Source organism: Lissotriton helveticus, chromosome 5_1 (assembly GCF_964261635.1).
Source record: "Lissotriton helveticus chromosome 5_1, aLisHel1.1, whole genome shotgun sequence".
NCBI classification, from domain to species: Eukaryota; Metazoa; Chordata; class Amphibia; order Caudata; family Salamandridae; genus Lissotriton; species Lissotriton helveticus.
Window position 1 is genome coordinate 375,571,685 of NC_136065.1, and position 16,741 is coordinate 375,588,425.

Sequence of the window (16,741 nt, forward strand, 5' to 3'; positions counted from 1 at the left end):
TGCAGCAGACACTGCAGCTAGATCTGTTAACACCAGTGTCTTACTCCGTAGACATGCATGGTTACGCGTTTCTGGTTTTAAACAGGAAGTGCAAACAACTATTTTAAATCAATCATTTGATCAAGAACACCTCTTTGGACCAGCTGTAGACACAGCTCTAGAAAGACACTGAAACTGCTAAATCTATGGGAGCATTATAGTTTCAGACTACACGGGGGTCGCTTTGTCGCTCCTTCTATAGGGGAGGATCCAAAAACATTACCACAGAGGCTACAACTTCCTCCTTAAAAACTCCTACACAAACATCCCCCAACAGGGGATATTTTAGGGGTGGGTACAGAGGAAATAATAACAAGTGGAGAGCTCGAAGTAACTACAACCGAACCTCCCCACTACCAAACATTGACTTCCTCCTCTTCACCAGACCATTCTACTCCGGTCAGAAGAAGACTATCACAGTTCCTACCTGTCTGGAACAACATCACTACAGACAGGTGGGTGAGACAAATTATCCAGTATGGTTACTGCCTGGAACTCAGCTCTACCCCATCTTACATACCACCCAGACAATGACCAATGTCCAAAGAACATCTTGCGCTTCTAAAGCAGGAGGTTCTATCTCTCTTGCAAAAACATGCAATAGAGCCAATGCCTCCACATCATCAAGGTACAGGGGTTTATTCCCTTTACTTTCTCATTCCAAAGAAGGACTGTACATTCAGGCCAATACTAGACCTCAGACCCTTAAACCTGTACATGCAAACCGACCACCTCCTCGTGGTCACTCTGCAACAAGTTCTTCCACTGCTCCAACAAGGGGATTTCTCTTCCAGGGCATCCTCATCAAAGTCCTAAGCACATGAATATTCCCGCCCATGCGCGGAACCCCGGAAACACATCATATATGTGAAAAACCATATATGTAGCTCTACATATATAAAAACATACAATGCAGCCTTCCCTAGACATGCTGAACAATGCTGCAAGAGAAGCCTTTGCCCATGAATACATTCCAATAAAGCAGGGAGAAAGAAAGCCTTTGAAAACTGCTTTATTATACAGCAGAAAAGGTAATCCTGCAAGGAAAGTGAAACCGTTGTCAGCACATAGGCTGCATTGTAGAGGAAACATCAGTGTAGAAAGCTGAAAAGCTAACCCCAAACAGTAACAATAAACTGGCCCCGTGCCTGTAAGGCAGCCATGACTCCTAGCTCCCATCATGACTCAGGGGTGACAGTTAGGTCAGTTGTTCTTTCCGGCTCCTTCTGACAGGACCTGGTCTCTACAGCTCTACTTCTTTCTGATTTTTGTCAGAAATTACTCTTTTGAGGTGAAACCTTTTTACTTCAACATGTTTTCAGTGTTGAAGTACTTTTTAACTGTTTTTGAAGGTTTTGGGCATTGTTTTCCACACAGAAATGCCTTCCCTTTTTGATCCTTCCCCCTCCTGTGGCAAAAAGAAGGCAAAAACAGACTCTCATTCTGTCTGTATTTTATGTTTGCCTTCTGATCAAGATCCTCACACCTGCCAGCATTGCCAGCTCCTGTCCAAAAGAACTTTGAAGGACAGAGATGGGCTGGCAGAGAGAAGAAGATCTTCCTCCAGAGGCAGGTCACCGCTGAAGGAGAGAGCATCCACAAGTAAGATCCCAGTGTGCTCTCCATCGGTGTCAGGCTTGGCGCCTCGAATCCCTTCAGCGTCTAAAACTGCGACGAAAAGACCATCGACGGCGGGCTCGCCGTCGATAGAAGACTGGTCGTCGTCGAGGATCACAGGTACGTCGATACTTCCGCCATAGTCAACCAGGCGGCGATTGGCGTAGAGGCCGCGATCTCAGTTGGTGTAGGCTCTCACAACATCGAGAGAAGTCTCAGTCGTCGCCGCCGAGGCAACATTCGACGTCCAGGCATGCTCCGTTGTCGCAGAGTCATCGGCGGTTGACGCCCAAGCGTAGATCTCGGTCGGCGTCAACCAGGCGATTGTCGACGTCGAGTTAAGCTCCGCCGTCACGGGTTCATTAGTGACCGGCGTTGAAGCATACCTCTCCGTCGACGTCATCCAGGAGGCGTTTGATGTCAAGACAGGAACCATCACCTCCGTCGGCGTTGAGGTGACGTTCGGCGTTGAGGTCTAGAACCCGTCTGGTGTCACATTCGACGTTGAGGCCAAGAAAGTGTACGTCAAGGGATCGTTCGAGGTCTAGGTTTTTTCCGTCGAACCTGTCACCGGGGAGATCGCAGGCATGCTCACCCTCAAGAGCAAGATCTAGAGGCTCCAGGCATTCGGCGTCACTCAACGTCGAGGCATTCAGAAAGATCGAAGTCGAGGAGTCGTTCAGGATCCAGATTCTCTCCCATTATGGTGACAGAGCAGATCAACGTCAAGGCACTCGCCAGCGACGGAGGTCACGCTCAAGAACCCATGGGGCCTCTTCGCATTCTATCAGAAGTTCCCCACAGACAATTGCATCATCTCGCAGTGCATCCATGCATTCCAAAGAAACTGCAGGTTCTCCTCAAGAAGTTCTCCGTGGAGGCAGAGATCCCCTTCGGTGCATCTCTCTCCCAGATTGCTGCAACCCCTACATCTCTGGAAGCCAGCATCGGCAGGTGCTACGCAAAGGGCAGCTGAGTACTCGAGCCTGTTGCATAGATCTCCTTTGCAGCGCTTGGTGCAAGAAGTGGACAAGTCACTTAACCGTCGCACCAGAGGAAGGAATCTCAAATTGGACAAAATGTGCTTTAACACCTGTTTGCAAGGCCTTCCTTTCACCACACCCCCCAAGCACGGGAGAAACCGCTACATAATCTAATGCACAGCATGTGAATCCAGAAAAGGATTCACACTGCAAAACAAAATGGTTACCTTTTTTTTTTTTTTTAGAGTTTTATATAGCGCGAACTTGAACCGATTAGGTTATCAGAGCGCTTTACATAGCACCAGTTACGTTACATAAGGACACACATTAATTTTTGTTAGGCACGGGGAGATTAAGTGATTTGCCCAGAATCACAGGATGTTTAGCGTCATTGCCGAGACTCTAACCCAGTTTCCGAGGTCGAGCGCCGTAGCCGTTAAGCCAACACCTCTCCCCTACTTACCAGTAGGAGTAGTTTTGCAACTTGAAGAATTTTCTGGATTCACATGCGACCCACCGGGCCTCCCCTATAAGGAAAACAAACAGGTGGGAGGCACAGGATTTCATCAGATTTTATATAACCATCTCAAGAATTGCACACAAGAATAAAACCAGGAAAAAAGAATCCCTAGATGGCTACCACACACGTCGGCCTCCAGGATACCGTCACACGGGGAACGGGACGTATCTCAGACCCCCCAGGATATTGCGGCATAAATTTGCAAATTTAGCGGTACAAAAATTGAAATTTAGCGGCACAAAAATGAAAATTTACCGGCATTATTGCAGCACTTTATTTTACTCGTAATCATTCCTTTTCAGCCCTAAATCAATGGAACCTGTTTTAGCATAGTATTCCACTTTGAAATAGGCATATTTAGTTTCTGCAGCTCTGCGGAAGCACAGCTCAAATCTACTAACCTCGTGGGAGCAGGCCATATTTCTCCCTGGGATGTTCTAGCACCCATGTGTGCACTCCTGGCGGGGCACCACTTTCACCACTCCCTGGTTTCAGTCACACAGCTCCCTTCACTCTCTGGTTTAAGTCATGCAGCACATTTCACTCTCTGGTTTCAGTCACGCACCTCCCTTCGCTCTCTAGGTGCAGTCACACAGTTCCCCTTAGCAAGGGTGTAACAATAGTCCCAGCAGAACCTGCGGTGTGGGGTCCCTAAACTCCAGGGGGGTCCCCTCAAGCACTGTGCACGGCATGTGAGACTGGTAATAAGGGTCGTTCCCTAAAAATGAGAGTGGGTTAACGAGTGGTCTGTTTAACAGAAGCACTGATTGGCTGAAGCGAAAATAGAAGGCATGGTCAAAGAAAATTGCAAAAACAGTAAATAATTAGGGGATCCCCATAAGAGCACTCTCACACAATTATCTACTTTCTACAATGAAAAACATGTCCTTACCCAAAAAACAAAATTTGACTCTGCAGTGTCTAAACTCCCTGTGAAAGTTTTTCTTTGATTTGAATAGTATATGTTAGTTCACATAGGTACCTTGCAGGGGGCCCCCCTCCATTATCGTTATGCCACTGACTGTTCTGTCGGCAATTTGGTGTCTTGAGTTTGGAATAGTTTTTTTTTTTTGTTTTTGAGTTTGGAATAGAAAACTGTCAGAAAAAGACATTCCCTGATTGGGGGCCTTTAGCGGGCCCCCAGGTATTTTGGGGGTGGGGGTGCACCGCGCAGTGCCTGTCACGTTGTACATTCAAATGCAAACCGCCTGCCGCAATGTTGGGGCGCATCCTAATGGTATGTGCGGGACCGCTGCATGCCTTGCGGGGGCGGTCCCATTCCCAGGGGTATGGCGGGCGGGTGGACAAAGTCCGCCCGTCATGCTAATGACCCCCTTAGTCTTGGATTTTATATGTAGCGGAAATTAGGTGAGAGTAAATATTGTCTTATGGGAATAATTGTGTCAGACTGCTATAGATTTCCAAAACTCCTCCTAAATATGTTTGCGAATCTCCAAAAAGTCCGAAAAATATTCCATAGGTAGGGGTAAGCTAATGGAAGTAAATTTCAGATGTATCAGTGTTTGATTTTGTGAATCTGCCCTATGAGGGTACCAGCAAGCAGTACATCTCTGCATATCATTGAAGAGTGGAGGGCTGTTTACCAAACGCATATAACTCCAGTCCCTCTTTAAACTTACAGATGCAGAGGGTGAAAAAATGTAGTGAAGATTTAGAAAACAGATTAAAGAATCCCCATGTTTTCCTGTTTTGGTTCCATTTCACAGGGGAACAAATTAACAAAAGAAGGAAAGCGAGGGTGAGAACAGTTTCTTAGAGTCACGGTTTTCAGTAAAAGACGAGGAGCTGCTAGACAAACAGAGGGAATAAGAGGGACATAGATAGAAAGGGGGAGGGCAGCTGAAGCGGCAGAGCAGTGAAGAGTCCTTTTCTTTTTCTGCCCTTCCGCCCGTCCTCTGTGCTGGGATCTTCCTTTTTTACATTCTTTACTGCAATTACAGGACCGCAGTCGAGCCTGCAAGCTGGAGCGCAGAGAAGCAACACTTTCCTTTTCTCGCTCGCATTTCATAAATAGTGTAATGGAGGAAGCAGGCAGCTCTCCCGGTTGTACAGCGCCGTTCACGTGGTGACGTAGGCGCTTACAGCCAATAAAATGGCTTTATTTTTTTTGACCTGCCGGGAGACCTTTTTTTGCGGCTGGTTTGGCAAATATCGCGGCCATCGCAATTGCCAGCTGATGTCGTGATTTTTTTCTTGAATCGCGAAATGCTGGAGGGTCTGGTATCTGGCACAAAATGGTGGTCGACACCGATCAAAACAGGGGGGGGGGGAACACAATTCCGGACCCAACCACTAGATGGTGGAATAATGCACAGCATGTGAATCCAGAAAATTCTTCAAGCTGCAAAACTACTCCTACTGGTAAGTAACCACTTTGTTCTTCATACAAACCCTAAATTCCTTACTAACGTAGTTAATATGAAAAGCAGGAACTAATCAGTTGAGCTACCTGTGTTCTTCCCTAAATCTGATTCAGTAGCAGAAAGAGCTTTACACACATTGGATGTTAAAAGAGCACTATTATACCTTATTGATAGGACAAGAGATTTTCGCAAAACATCTTGTTCTATTTCCTCTACCTCATAAAGGAAATCCTATCTCAAAATCCGGTATTTCTAGATGGATCGTTAGATGTATGCATACTTTTTACATTAAAGTAAAAAACTTCAACTGTACTTCGTAGAGCATATTCTACTCACAAAATAGGAGCATCTATGGCCTTTTTAGGCAACATTCCCCTAGCTGTCATATGTAAGGCAGCTACATGGTCTACACCACACACATTTACAAAACATTATTGTGTGGATGTATTTGCACATCAACAAGCAAATGTAGGACAAGCAGTGCTAAAAATTGTTTTTCAAACAACTGCAACACCTACTGGTTAGCCACCGCAATGGGAGAATACTGCTATACAATCAGTGCAAAGCATGTGTATCTTCAGCACGCATGTCATGAACGGTTTGTTACCCTGTAAGCATCTGTTCTTGGCATGTAGAACTGTAGATTCACATGCGCCCTCCCTCCTCCCCGGACACGTGGGGTTGTTGCAGTTCTTATTTACATTTTATACGCATGGACATCTATGTTCTACATTTACTCCATTCTCGCCCACTTGTGGGAAAACAATCGAACAATAGTAAATGCCCATGCGCACTATGACCGAAATGAGCAGTCACCTTACCTTGTGAGGGGTAAAGCTTTCCAAAGAAAAACAACTTGCAATCATCCAGACCCAACACTAGATGGCAGGAGTATGCAAATGATGTGGACGCTCAAAACGGACAGGCAGAGGCTTACTTTATTTTTCAAGGAATCCAAGGGCAGTTCTGTCCTCACGGCTTGCCGCTCCCGCTTCGCGGGAGCCGCTGCGCACAGGAGTGCGTTTCTAATCGACAGCACCTGGTCACTGGAGGCGGAGGCAGGGGCGCGAGGTAAGGCGTGGGCTGCGAGTGTGCAGGGACTCCGACATCCAGGAGTCCCTGCGAAGACCACGGACTGAACATCCGGTCCGCTCTCCCCGCCGGCCCGCCCCCCCGCCCACCTGTGAGTGTAAAAGGCGCTTTCCCCTGCTATTCCCTGGGACGCTCAAAACGGACAGGCAGAGGCTTACTTTATTTTTCAAGGAATCCAAGGGCAGTTCTGTCCTCACGGCTTGCCGCTCCCGCTTCGCGGGAGCCGCTGCGCACAGGAGTGCGTTTCTAATCGACAGCACCTGGTCACTGGAGGCGGAGGCAGGGGCGCGAGGTAAGGCGTGGGCTGCGAGTGTGCAGGGACTCCGACATCCAGGAGTCCCTGCGAAGACCACGGACTGAACATCCGGTCCGCTCTCCCCGCCGGCCCGCCCCCCGCCTATCACACCCATTATATCTTGGCCCAACACTCCCGCAGCGCGGGACGCAGCGCCGGGGCGAAGACAGGGCAAAGACTGGGCCGTTTGAGGCCGTTCGAGGACTAAGAGGGCTGGGCTGGGCCACCCCCCTTTTTTTTTTTTGATCCTAGTCTTATTGTCACATCTTACAGTTTTATGGTTGTGTGCATATTTATTTATTGACTTGTACTCTGTAATATGTGTTCACGGGGTAGCCGGAGCAAAACCCTCATGGCGGCTAGCAACTCCAATAGATCCATAGATGATTTCCTAGTCAAAACCAATTTGGCGATTGACGAGGAAATCAGCAAAATGCAGCACAAGGTCTCTTTAGAACTTGACGCTGCACGAAGGCTGTCGGCGCATATTGCTAGCTCCAAAAAATCTTCCTTGGGGAACATTGCATCTGCCCGCACCCCTGACCGTTCTGCTGCCCCACGGCCTCTGATAACAACGGCAGTTATGCATCCTGCTCCCTCTACTATTCCTGTACATTCCCCTCCAATTTCCCAACCTGATCCAGTGCTACAGAGTACTGGCCCTGCCCCTCTATTTAGTATCGCGGGTTCCTTTCCCCCTCCTAAAATAAGTCAAGCTGCCAGCAATTGTAGTGCTAAGAAAGCCGCAGCATATAAAAAGAAATGTCTGGCGAGAACTATACACGCTAGGAAAAAAGCCAGAATAGCAAGGTTAAAGTTTTTTAATAATAGAAGGGCCATGGGTTCCCCTGGGATGAAAGATGTTAACCCCAAACCGACTCACAGTGTTTTTAATGGGGAAGTTATTCCGGAAATACCTAGCCTGGTCGAAGATGATATTCTTAGCATCCCTCCTAGTCAGAACAGTATAAACATTTTGGATGGTCGGGTGAGCGGACCCGTGCATGACAGGGAGGGTGATAGCGAATTCCTCCAACTAGTCTGGGGTACGTTAAAGCAGCTACTTTCACCCCTGGAATTGAGGCTCTCTCGTATAGAGAATAACCTCCATGAAATGGATAGGACCATAGTCACTCTAGCCAGCTTGAGTCTTAAGGAAATGGATGCTAAGCTTACACGTGTAACTGAACCCACTCCCCAGCCCAAAGAAACAGAATCCGTTCAATCTCTTTCACAATCAGTTCAAAGCATCCCTGTGACCCTTCCCAAACCTATTCCAAAACCCCGCACCACTATTGTAAATACTACTGTACCTACCCCGAGCCCAGCAGTACCCAAACCCTTCCACCCGCAGAAACCAGTACATAGGTCGAACACAGTCTCCAGGGCACCAGTTAACCACCCCCCTAGGCCACCCTTGGTGTATAACCCAACACGTCAGGCGAGTCGTCACAACTTCCGCGGAGGGTTTATTGACCTCCCGCCAGAAGCAGGGTCGTACGTCATTATTCTAGCCGGTGTTCCAGAGTTGGATCAACAATCACAGGAGAATGATTTCTCTCTAAAAAATAGTCATCCACTGGCTTAATTCCAATAAACAACTCCCCGACCATCAAAGAAGTAATATACTTATGGTTCGGAGAGTTCCCTGGATTGGTCGTACGCACAAGTCCATAGCCGGCGACTGTGTGGTGGTATCATTTTCTGATCCCCACACAGCCCAGTGTCTATGTGCAGGGCCATCTTTTGAGGCCAATTCCACAATAGTGGTGAGGCCTCTCACCTTTTTCTATCCTCCTAGACAACAACTAGTGAGTGAGGGGTCATGGTCCACTGTCAGAAACCCTAGTCGAGTGACACATAGTTTTGTTGGGCAAAATCAACTTAATTGGTGGCAAGGGGTCCCCACTTCCAACAGGTTTGGCTGCCTGGAGGAGGTGGATTGACTCGGGAGGTTTGGAGACTTATCTCCCCTCAAGATTATTCCCCACCAACGGAGCCCCTCACCCCTAAATTTATTTCATAGGATGAAGGACACATTGACAACAAGCTTAGACGAACCGATCCAGATGCCAGCCATGACGAACCCTTCCCCACCAATTGTTACTAGCCCATCGGGCTCTACACATCCCTCTCCAACTTATACGGCCTATCAGGAACCCAATGATATGGCCGCGAGCCCGTCTCGCGCTCAAGTACCACATATAACTGTAATTTCATGGAATGTGGCTGGGCTCTCCAGTAAATTAGACTGCCCAGAGTGGGGCTTTTATGTTAGTTCCAAAAACTTAATACTCTTACAGGAAACCTGGGCGCGAGAAGCAGTAGACCTACCTGGCTTTGCTTCTTTTACCAAAACAGCCAAGTGGGAGGGAAAGGGGAGACCATCTGGGGGATTAATGATAGGGATAGCAACGGATCTAGGCTGCCAAGCCTCCGCTCTGGAGACCGCTTCCGACGATCTGTTGGCCGTCCTACTAGAGTGGCCTGACGCATTGAAGCTTCTAGTTATTAATATCTACTCTAGGCCGACCAAAATGCATAACGAGTCGCCCACTATAGATGAGTTAGCTAGGTTTCTAGAGGGCATCCCGTGTGATCTCCCCTGTCTAGTTGGGGGCGATTTCAACTCCCACTATGAACCTCTGCCCGGACTACGCGATGGTCCGTCCCTAGATGAAGACTCCAGCTGGCTGATACCTGAGTCGGCGGGACCACCTCCAAAGGCTTGGACTCCCCTGGCCCTACAAATAAATGCCCTTACTCTTAATCTTGCTCTCAGGGCATGTAATGGGCGCTGTAATTCGGACATACCAAGTAATCCGACTTACAACAAACCCGGTAGTGAATCCCGACTAGACTACATTATGGTCAAAACCTTCATGTGGCCAGCAATAATTGACTTTAAAGTATGCCCAAGAACGGACAGTGACCATAATTCACTGGAATTGACTTATTCCCTCCCTAGGAACCAGGACCTATTACAGGGATCTGGTAGTGACAAGTCTGGCCTCCTACTTGAAAATAATCGTAGGAAAGTCAAGTGGGAGAAGCTGGCTAGTAGTACAGACAAAATACCCTGCCTCTATGAAAGGATAATTCCATTTTTAGAGTGTGCCTTCGACCTAGGCACCAAAGACCTAGATGAAGTAACTAGAGGAGAACTAGCAATAATACATAAAAACATTACAGACTCCCTTGAACAAGACTTGTTCACATCTACGAAAAGGAAGGGATATAACCCAAAGACCTCGTGGTATAATGCCACGTGTAGGAAGGCTAAAGCCCATTTGATATCTGCCATTAAGGGACGCCTTAGCAGGGAAGAAATTTGGGATAGGAGAAATAAGTACAAGTCCCTTCTAGTGAACGCCAAGGCGGAATGGGACCACGATTATTGGGAGAACCTCACGAAAGCACGATCAACCAGAGATTCACGCAAATTCTGGCGGGTAGTAGCGAATGGCACGACGGAGTTATCTCCAGCATTAGAGCCCAATATAGCCCCCTCAGTATGGCAGGCCCACTTTGAAGCGCTGTATGCAGAGGGTGGTGGGGATCCTAGTAGCGAGAGATTCTTGATTAGACCTACCCCTTCGGGGGCCTCATTCACTGAAAAAGAAGTGAGGGAGGCCATCAAAGGCCTAGCTGCTGGAAAAGCACCGGGATTGGACGGGGTCCCGGGGGACCTGTTTAAACAGGAACCAGGGATTTGGGCACCGTACCTTACACTCATATTTAATGCTATTCAGGGGGGAATGACTGTGCCCGATACTTGGATGGGAGCAGAGGTAGTCCCAATTTATAAAAAGGGATCCCCTCTGCTCCCATCCAACTATCGTCCTATCAGTCTGATAGATATATCCCAAAAACTCTTTGGCAGACTGATCTTAAATCGTTTGCAGGTGTGGATTCATGAAACGGATATCCTGTCCCCATACCAGGCAGGATTTCGGGAGGGTGTATCTACTACAGACCAAATATTCAGGCTACAACTGCTCTATTGGAGAACAGCGGTAATCGAGGGCGGCAGTCTATATACCATCTTTGTAGACCTACGTGCCGCCTTCGATTTGGTTCCTAGAGCAAGGCTGTGGAGCGTCATGAAAGAGCTGAAAGTCCCAGAGGACATTTTGGCAATCCTGATGAGACTCCATTCCAACAATTATGCCCGCGTTAGGTGTGGCAAAGGTGGCAAACTAACCGAAAGGTTCCCCGTTCGCAGAGGTGTAAGACAGGGTTGTGTGCTCGCACCTACCCTGTTTTGTATCTTTGTGAACGGGGTAGTTGCCCACCTCAACAGGATTGCTAACTCTGATGCCCCAAAGTTGACTGGCAACAGGGTGCCTGCAATTATGTTTGCGGACGACACCCTGTTGCTGTCTAAATCCCCGATGGGGATCCAACGCATTCTGGATGGCTTCCTAGACTTCTGCTCTGAGCGGGGATTGGAAGTTAATCCCCAAAAAACTAAATTCATGATTTTAAATCCTAACGCCCGAAATAGAGCCCCTCCAAAGCTGGGAACGGTCCAACTAGAATGGGTCCACAATATTGAATACTTGGGCATTACTATAAATGAACATTTAACTTGGTCATCCCACCAGGCCAAAGTGACCATCAAACTGGCACAGTTGGCGGGTGGCACTTTGCGCCTGGCAAACAAATCAAGCTACCGACCACTTACCCCAATTATTCATATATACAAAACACAAGCGAGGGCAGGGATTACTTACGGGGGTGAGCTGTGGGGCTACATTCAACATCCGAAGTTACAGGCCACGGAGAACAAATTTTTGAGACAGGTAGCTGCCCTTCCCCAGAGTACCCCACTACTTCCACTCAGACTAGATCTGGGTATTAAACCCATAACAGAGGAGTTGGGACTCAAACCCCTAAAATTTTGGAGGCGTTTGTGGTCCAGCCCAGATCTTGTAACTTATAGAGAGGAACTACAGGAATTCCTGGAACTAGGGAACATAAAGAAGATTCCTTGGTTGACCTATGTCAAGGGAAGGTTCGAGGAAATGGGGTTCCCAGAATTATGGACAGATCCTATTAATTCATGTACGAAGATATCAAAGAAGGTACTTGCGAGTGCCTACAACGACATGATGCTCACCAGAGCCTCCAACAACTCCCGTGAGGGGTCCCTGACAAAATCATTCCTGAAAATAAAAGACACCTACTCTCTCGAAAAAACACTGGACAATATTTCCCCTGCACTAACAAGGAAATTGTTCTTACAATGGCGCTACGGATGTCTTCCTCTAGCCTCGTTTACAGCGTCCTGGACACCGTGCTTCACCAGGCCATCTTGTCCAATGTGCGCCCACCCGAAGGAGGACGACATACACGTGGTCTTCTTCTGCAAGGGTTATGAGCGAAGCAGAAAATATTGGCTAGTTCCGATGCTCAGGAACCTGGGATTTAGATCTTTCCAAACTGCTTATAGAGTTCTAAAATCTGACCTCTCCCCTTATGTAGTTTTTGCACTTTCAAAATTTTTAACTGCGTTGTGGGTTACCCGAACTCGAATGATGAAAAGATTGGTATAATGGACTCCTCCAGCGGTTTTTCTTACTGTTTTATCCAACTTTTAAATGAATTTTATCATACTGGATCACACTATGTTTAATAAGTTTTTAATTGTATGTTCATGTTGCATCTTTTATGATCTGTGATCGAAATGAAGATTTTTGAAATGAAAAAATGAAATGATGTGAATCTACAGCTCTACAGGCCTAGAACAGATGCTTATAGGGTAAGCAACATAATCCTTTCTAATTATCATTTGTATAGGAGCTCCATTCTTATCTTCATGTTTTTAGTTTCCAGTACTTTGCTGGAGGAAGATTCCGCTAGATTTTAATGAACTGATTTGCAAAAACGAGACACAGAAGGTGATGGGGGGGAATCTTTGCAGTAAGTCCAGCCACTAGCAATTGCTTAGGGCTGCATTCCAAACTATTGTTGTTTTGTCCACCATTTCACCTCAGATTGGGACCAGCCATATGCAAATCAGTCTCGCCCTTTGCTCCTGTAGGAACAGCCCAGCCCTAAGTAGCCAAGGATATGCCCAGTCATGGATCCTGTGCTCAGTGCCACTGGAACCAAGATACACCTGACAGACAGGCCCCAGAGAGGGTGAAACAGGTCTTGCTCCTGTTCCAGGTCAGAGAGGTCTTGATTTATCGCTTCAATCTGGGCTGTTTCTATTGAAACTGGGTAAAAGCGAATGCGCTTATGGCTGGGTCTAACCTGATGTGGCATGGTGGGTAAAAAAGTGATGGGTTAGAATGCTACCCGAGTGATTGTCGGTGGTTGGACACATTGCAAGCCTTTCTTCCATCTCCTTTATGTCTGATTTGGGGAAAAAACTTTTGCTTCACGAAGGCGTGTTTCTTTTTTCAGTAAATTTTAAATTGAAAATACATGTTCAGAATGTATTCTGTTTAATGCACATGTGCAGATAATCGGATTATGAAATCAGAGAAGACTATCCATGGTGGAGAACTAGGATTACAGTTAAGTACCTTGTCCTCTGTGTGCTAGGGTTTCATTTGAGAGCACCCAGGTTTTGTAAAAAATATGATAAAACACTACTTTTGTGTAAGGAATGGCAATCTGTGTTTAAAATTCCAATCAGTGCAATAACGTAATACACTTGTTAATGGTCCTTTCCTAAATGCTAGACCAAGCGGATCATCAATGTATCCTCGTTTTGATACTCTTTCCTGGCTTTTAACAATGGTCACTCAGGTGTACAGCTGGTTTCTGCAGACGCCATTGTACAACATGTACAGCTTTTTCTTACTGGCATCTTGCTGACTATCATTTGCTGACTTCCTTTTCAGGATATTGACATTAAGAAACTGAATGGAGTTCCAAACTATGCCTTCTTGCAATACTGCGATATTGCGAGTGTCTGTAAAGCCATTAAGAAGATGGATGGGGAGTTTCTTGGGAATAACCGGCTCAAGGTACTAGCTTCAACATCAACCGAACACTTTACATTTCTTTTTTCATTTCTTTATAAATGCAGATGCACCACTTTTTTTTTTCTTCCTAGTCACAATCTCTTCTCTTGACATTAGAGTTTTAAAGCATCTCTTCACTGCCCAGCCACTTTGTGGATTTTGAATTGAAATACTGAAAATCCCCAGAGCTGTAAAACTATCTGTTGGCTTCAACAGGAATGGTGTAGAAGCTTGTGGAGACATCTTTGTCTGTCTTTCTGGTTATCACTGTTCAGAGTGAGGTGATAATATGGTATTATCTTAATGTACCTATACTAAGATCCTTGCCTTAAAAGACCTATTTAACAGCCTAGAATTGTAATCTCTTAAGAAATTCTGAATGCATGGAACATGAGCTATATGTCCAAAATATGCAGAAAAGGTATACAAAATACGAACAAAAGGAACGCTTTAATCCATAATGCATTTAATCCTCGAGCTCCTATTTACAATGTAAATCAAGTAGAGATGCTTTACAACTCAAATGCTGTTATATATCCAGGGGTTAGCCTCTTCTGACCCTGATCTCTCTGGCATGCTAAAATGTCAAATATTTGAGGCAAATCTGTAAAGCTATTTGGCAAAATGTTACCAACCCCCATCTGTGATGCCTATTTTATTTTATTTTTTTGGGAGCAGTAAATTTCACTTTTAATTAAGCAGGAGAGAAGTGGGAATTAAATCAAGAAATGGGTTACATTCCCTACTCTTGCAAAAAAAAAAAACATGTGGTATCTGCAATGTTTGTAAAGCTAAAGGGGCTTTAAATTTAACTAATGCAATTCATTGCTAGCCATTTTGTCTACTGATCACCATCTCTCCTTTTATGGTTTTGCAGCTGGGGTTTGGGAAGAGCATGCCTACAAACTGTGTATGGTTAGACGGCCTTTCTTCCAATGTCTCCGAACAATATTTAACTCGGCATTTCTGCCGCTATGGACCTGTGGTAAAGGTAGGTGGGAGGTTGTGGGGAGCGTGTGTGTGTGTGTGTTTGTGTGAGATGTATCTGTTGCTGTATTCCTTGATTTACATTCTGTCCTTTCACCCCTTTCTGAATTAGAAGAGTTGTCTGATTTGTTTTTTTGCCTTTGTGTAGTTAAAAAACAAAAAACACTTGGTTAAATTTACTTTTTACCTCACTTGGCTGGAGCAAATACAAACAGGCCTTGTGTATCAAGCGTAGGTGTGCTGACGCCAGTTAGGGGCTCCCAAATAAACTTGAAAAACTGTTTCTCCTAGCCATGCTTTTCCTGTTTCTCATGATGGAATCCCAGCAGTTCTCACAGCAAAACACATAACCTGCACCACCGCAGGTTTTTGTTGTTAGAGAGCCTTGTATATTCTATATTATCTTTAGGGTAACCATAGTGCAAAGTGTGGTATTGTTCATAACCTTAAATGAAACATTAGCTGTCTTACCAGTAACAATAAAAGTTTGTATTTTTGCATAATGCTATTTGATCAGATAATCTTCCCAGAACCTCTAATCAGAACCGAATGAAAGTGTATCCCTAGTTTAAAATCCAACATCCTTCCATCACCCTCACCATGCCTCCCTTAAATAAAAAATACATGATTGGCATCAAGGCTGTAGAATTTGTAGAGACGATCATTAATTAATACTGCACTTACGGACCAGTGCACGATCTCCCTAATTGCACTGTGATGAATACTATAAAACAACAGATTTAGCGGTTTTACATATATTTATATATTTTTTTTAAAAGAAAAAAATTCTAGAACACAATCCTCCCCTTAACCCACTCCCCGGCGGATAAGGCTCTTATTTCTTCCTTTTTTTTTTTTTTTTGACAGGTGGCGTATGATCGCTTAAAGGGCATGGCCATGGTTCTCTACAATGAAACTGAATATGCACAAGCAGCTGTAAAAGAGACCAAGGGGAGGAAGATTGGTGGGAAAAAAAATAAGGTGTGCAGAATCACCTTTGAAGGATAAAAAGTTATTAGTTAATTCTTACCCTATTACATCATCATAAAAAAAACATAACCTACCAGCTTAGAGGCCTACATTCTCTTCCACCCCTCCCCATCTTAAATAGTCTTTAGTGTATTATTTTTTGCCAGGTTTATTGTTTTCTACGCTTAGCGGGCTTCTTGTTACTGGTAAGCAGTTACATCACCACACCAAGGTAATCTACATTTAGGTTATCTCAAGGTCTGAATTACTCTTCTGCCTTTCACAAACCCCTTCCATGGCATTCACAAAGGTAAAGCGCGTCTCTATCTTTCTTTCACTCTAGTTTGTTGTAGTCTGCTCTCTCTGAGTGTGAATGGTGGTTGTAAAAAACACATGCAGGCAACAAGAATGTGAAGTAATTCTATTGGGTGCAGAGGCAATTCATTAGTTTTTTAGATTAGTTCGAACATTTTCAGACTTCATAAATATTTTATAGAGCTTTGTGATGCTTATTTTAGCTGACAAGTACCGCTGAGCTGTTTAAAGTCTATATTTAACGTCTTATAGATTACCTGTCAAGCAGTATTCATGCTCCTCCTACGCTCTGCTGTTTTGAAAATAACCAAAGTGTGTTTTTGAGCATTGTCTAAAATGGCTTATTTTCCCCCATAAACTACTGTAACTTTAAACCACCTTGGTTTTTTTCAATGATGCCATAAAATCATTTGTTCTTAATAGATATCTATGACCAGACACGATTTTCTGTCACAAAGATCTGAGAAACAATTTTACATAATGAGAGCGCGAAGTTCTGTACTTCAAGAAAAGGGATACTTTCAGTCATAGTTGTTCACTTGATTACAATTTCTTTGCTT

General features: G+C 45.3%; 1 protein-coding gene across 6 annotated transcripts in view; it reads left to right on the plus strand.

Moving 5' to 3' along the window:
- SPEN (spen family transcriptional repressor) overlaps positions 1–16,741 on the plus strand; it is a 451,658-nt gene that overhangs the window by 257,333 nt on the left and 177,584 nt on the right. For 2 of the 6 annotated variants that reach the window (XM_078642530.1, XM_078642533.1), the window contains exons 7-8: positions 13,788–13,913; positions 14,788–14,901. In XM_078642530.1, coding sequence (XP_078498656.1) covers positions 13,788–13,913; positions 14,788–14,901 — 240 coding nt within the window. Of the gene's footprint in view, positions 1–13,787; positions 13,914–14,787; positions 14,902–15,764; positions 15,879–16,741 lie in introns of all 6 variants that reach the window. The other 4 variants (XM_078642532.1, XM_078642534.1, XM_078642529.1 and 1 more) reach the window with 3 other exon arrangements.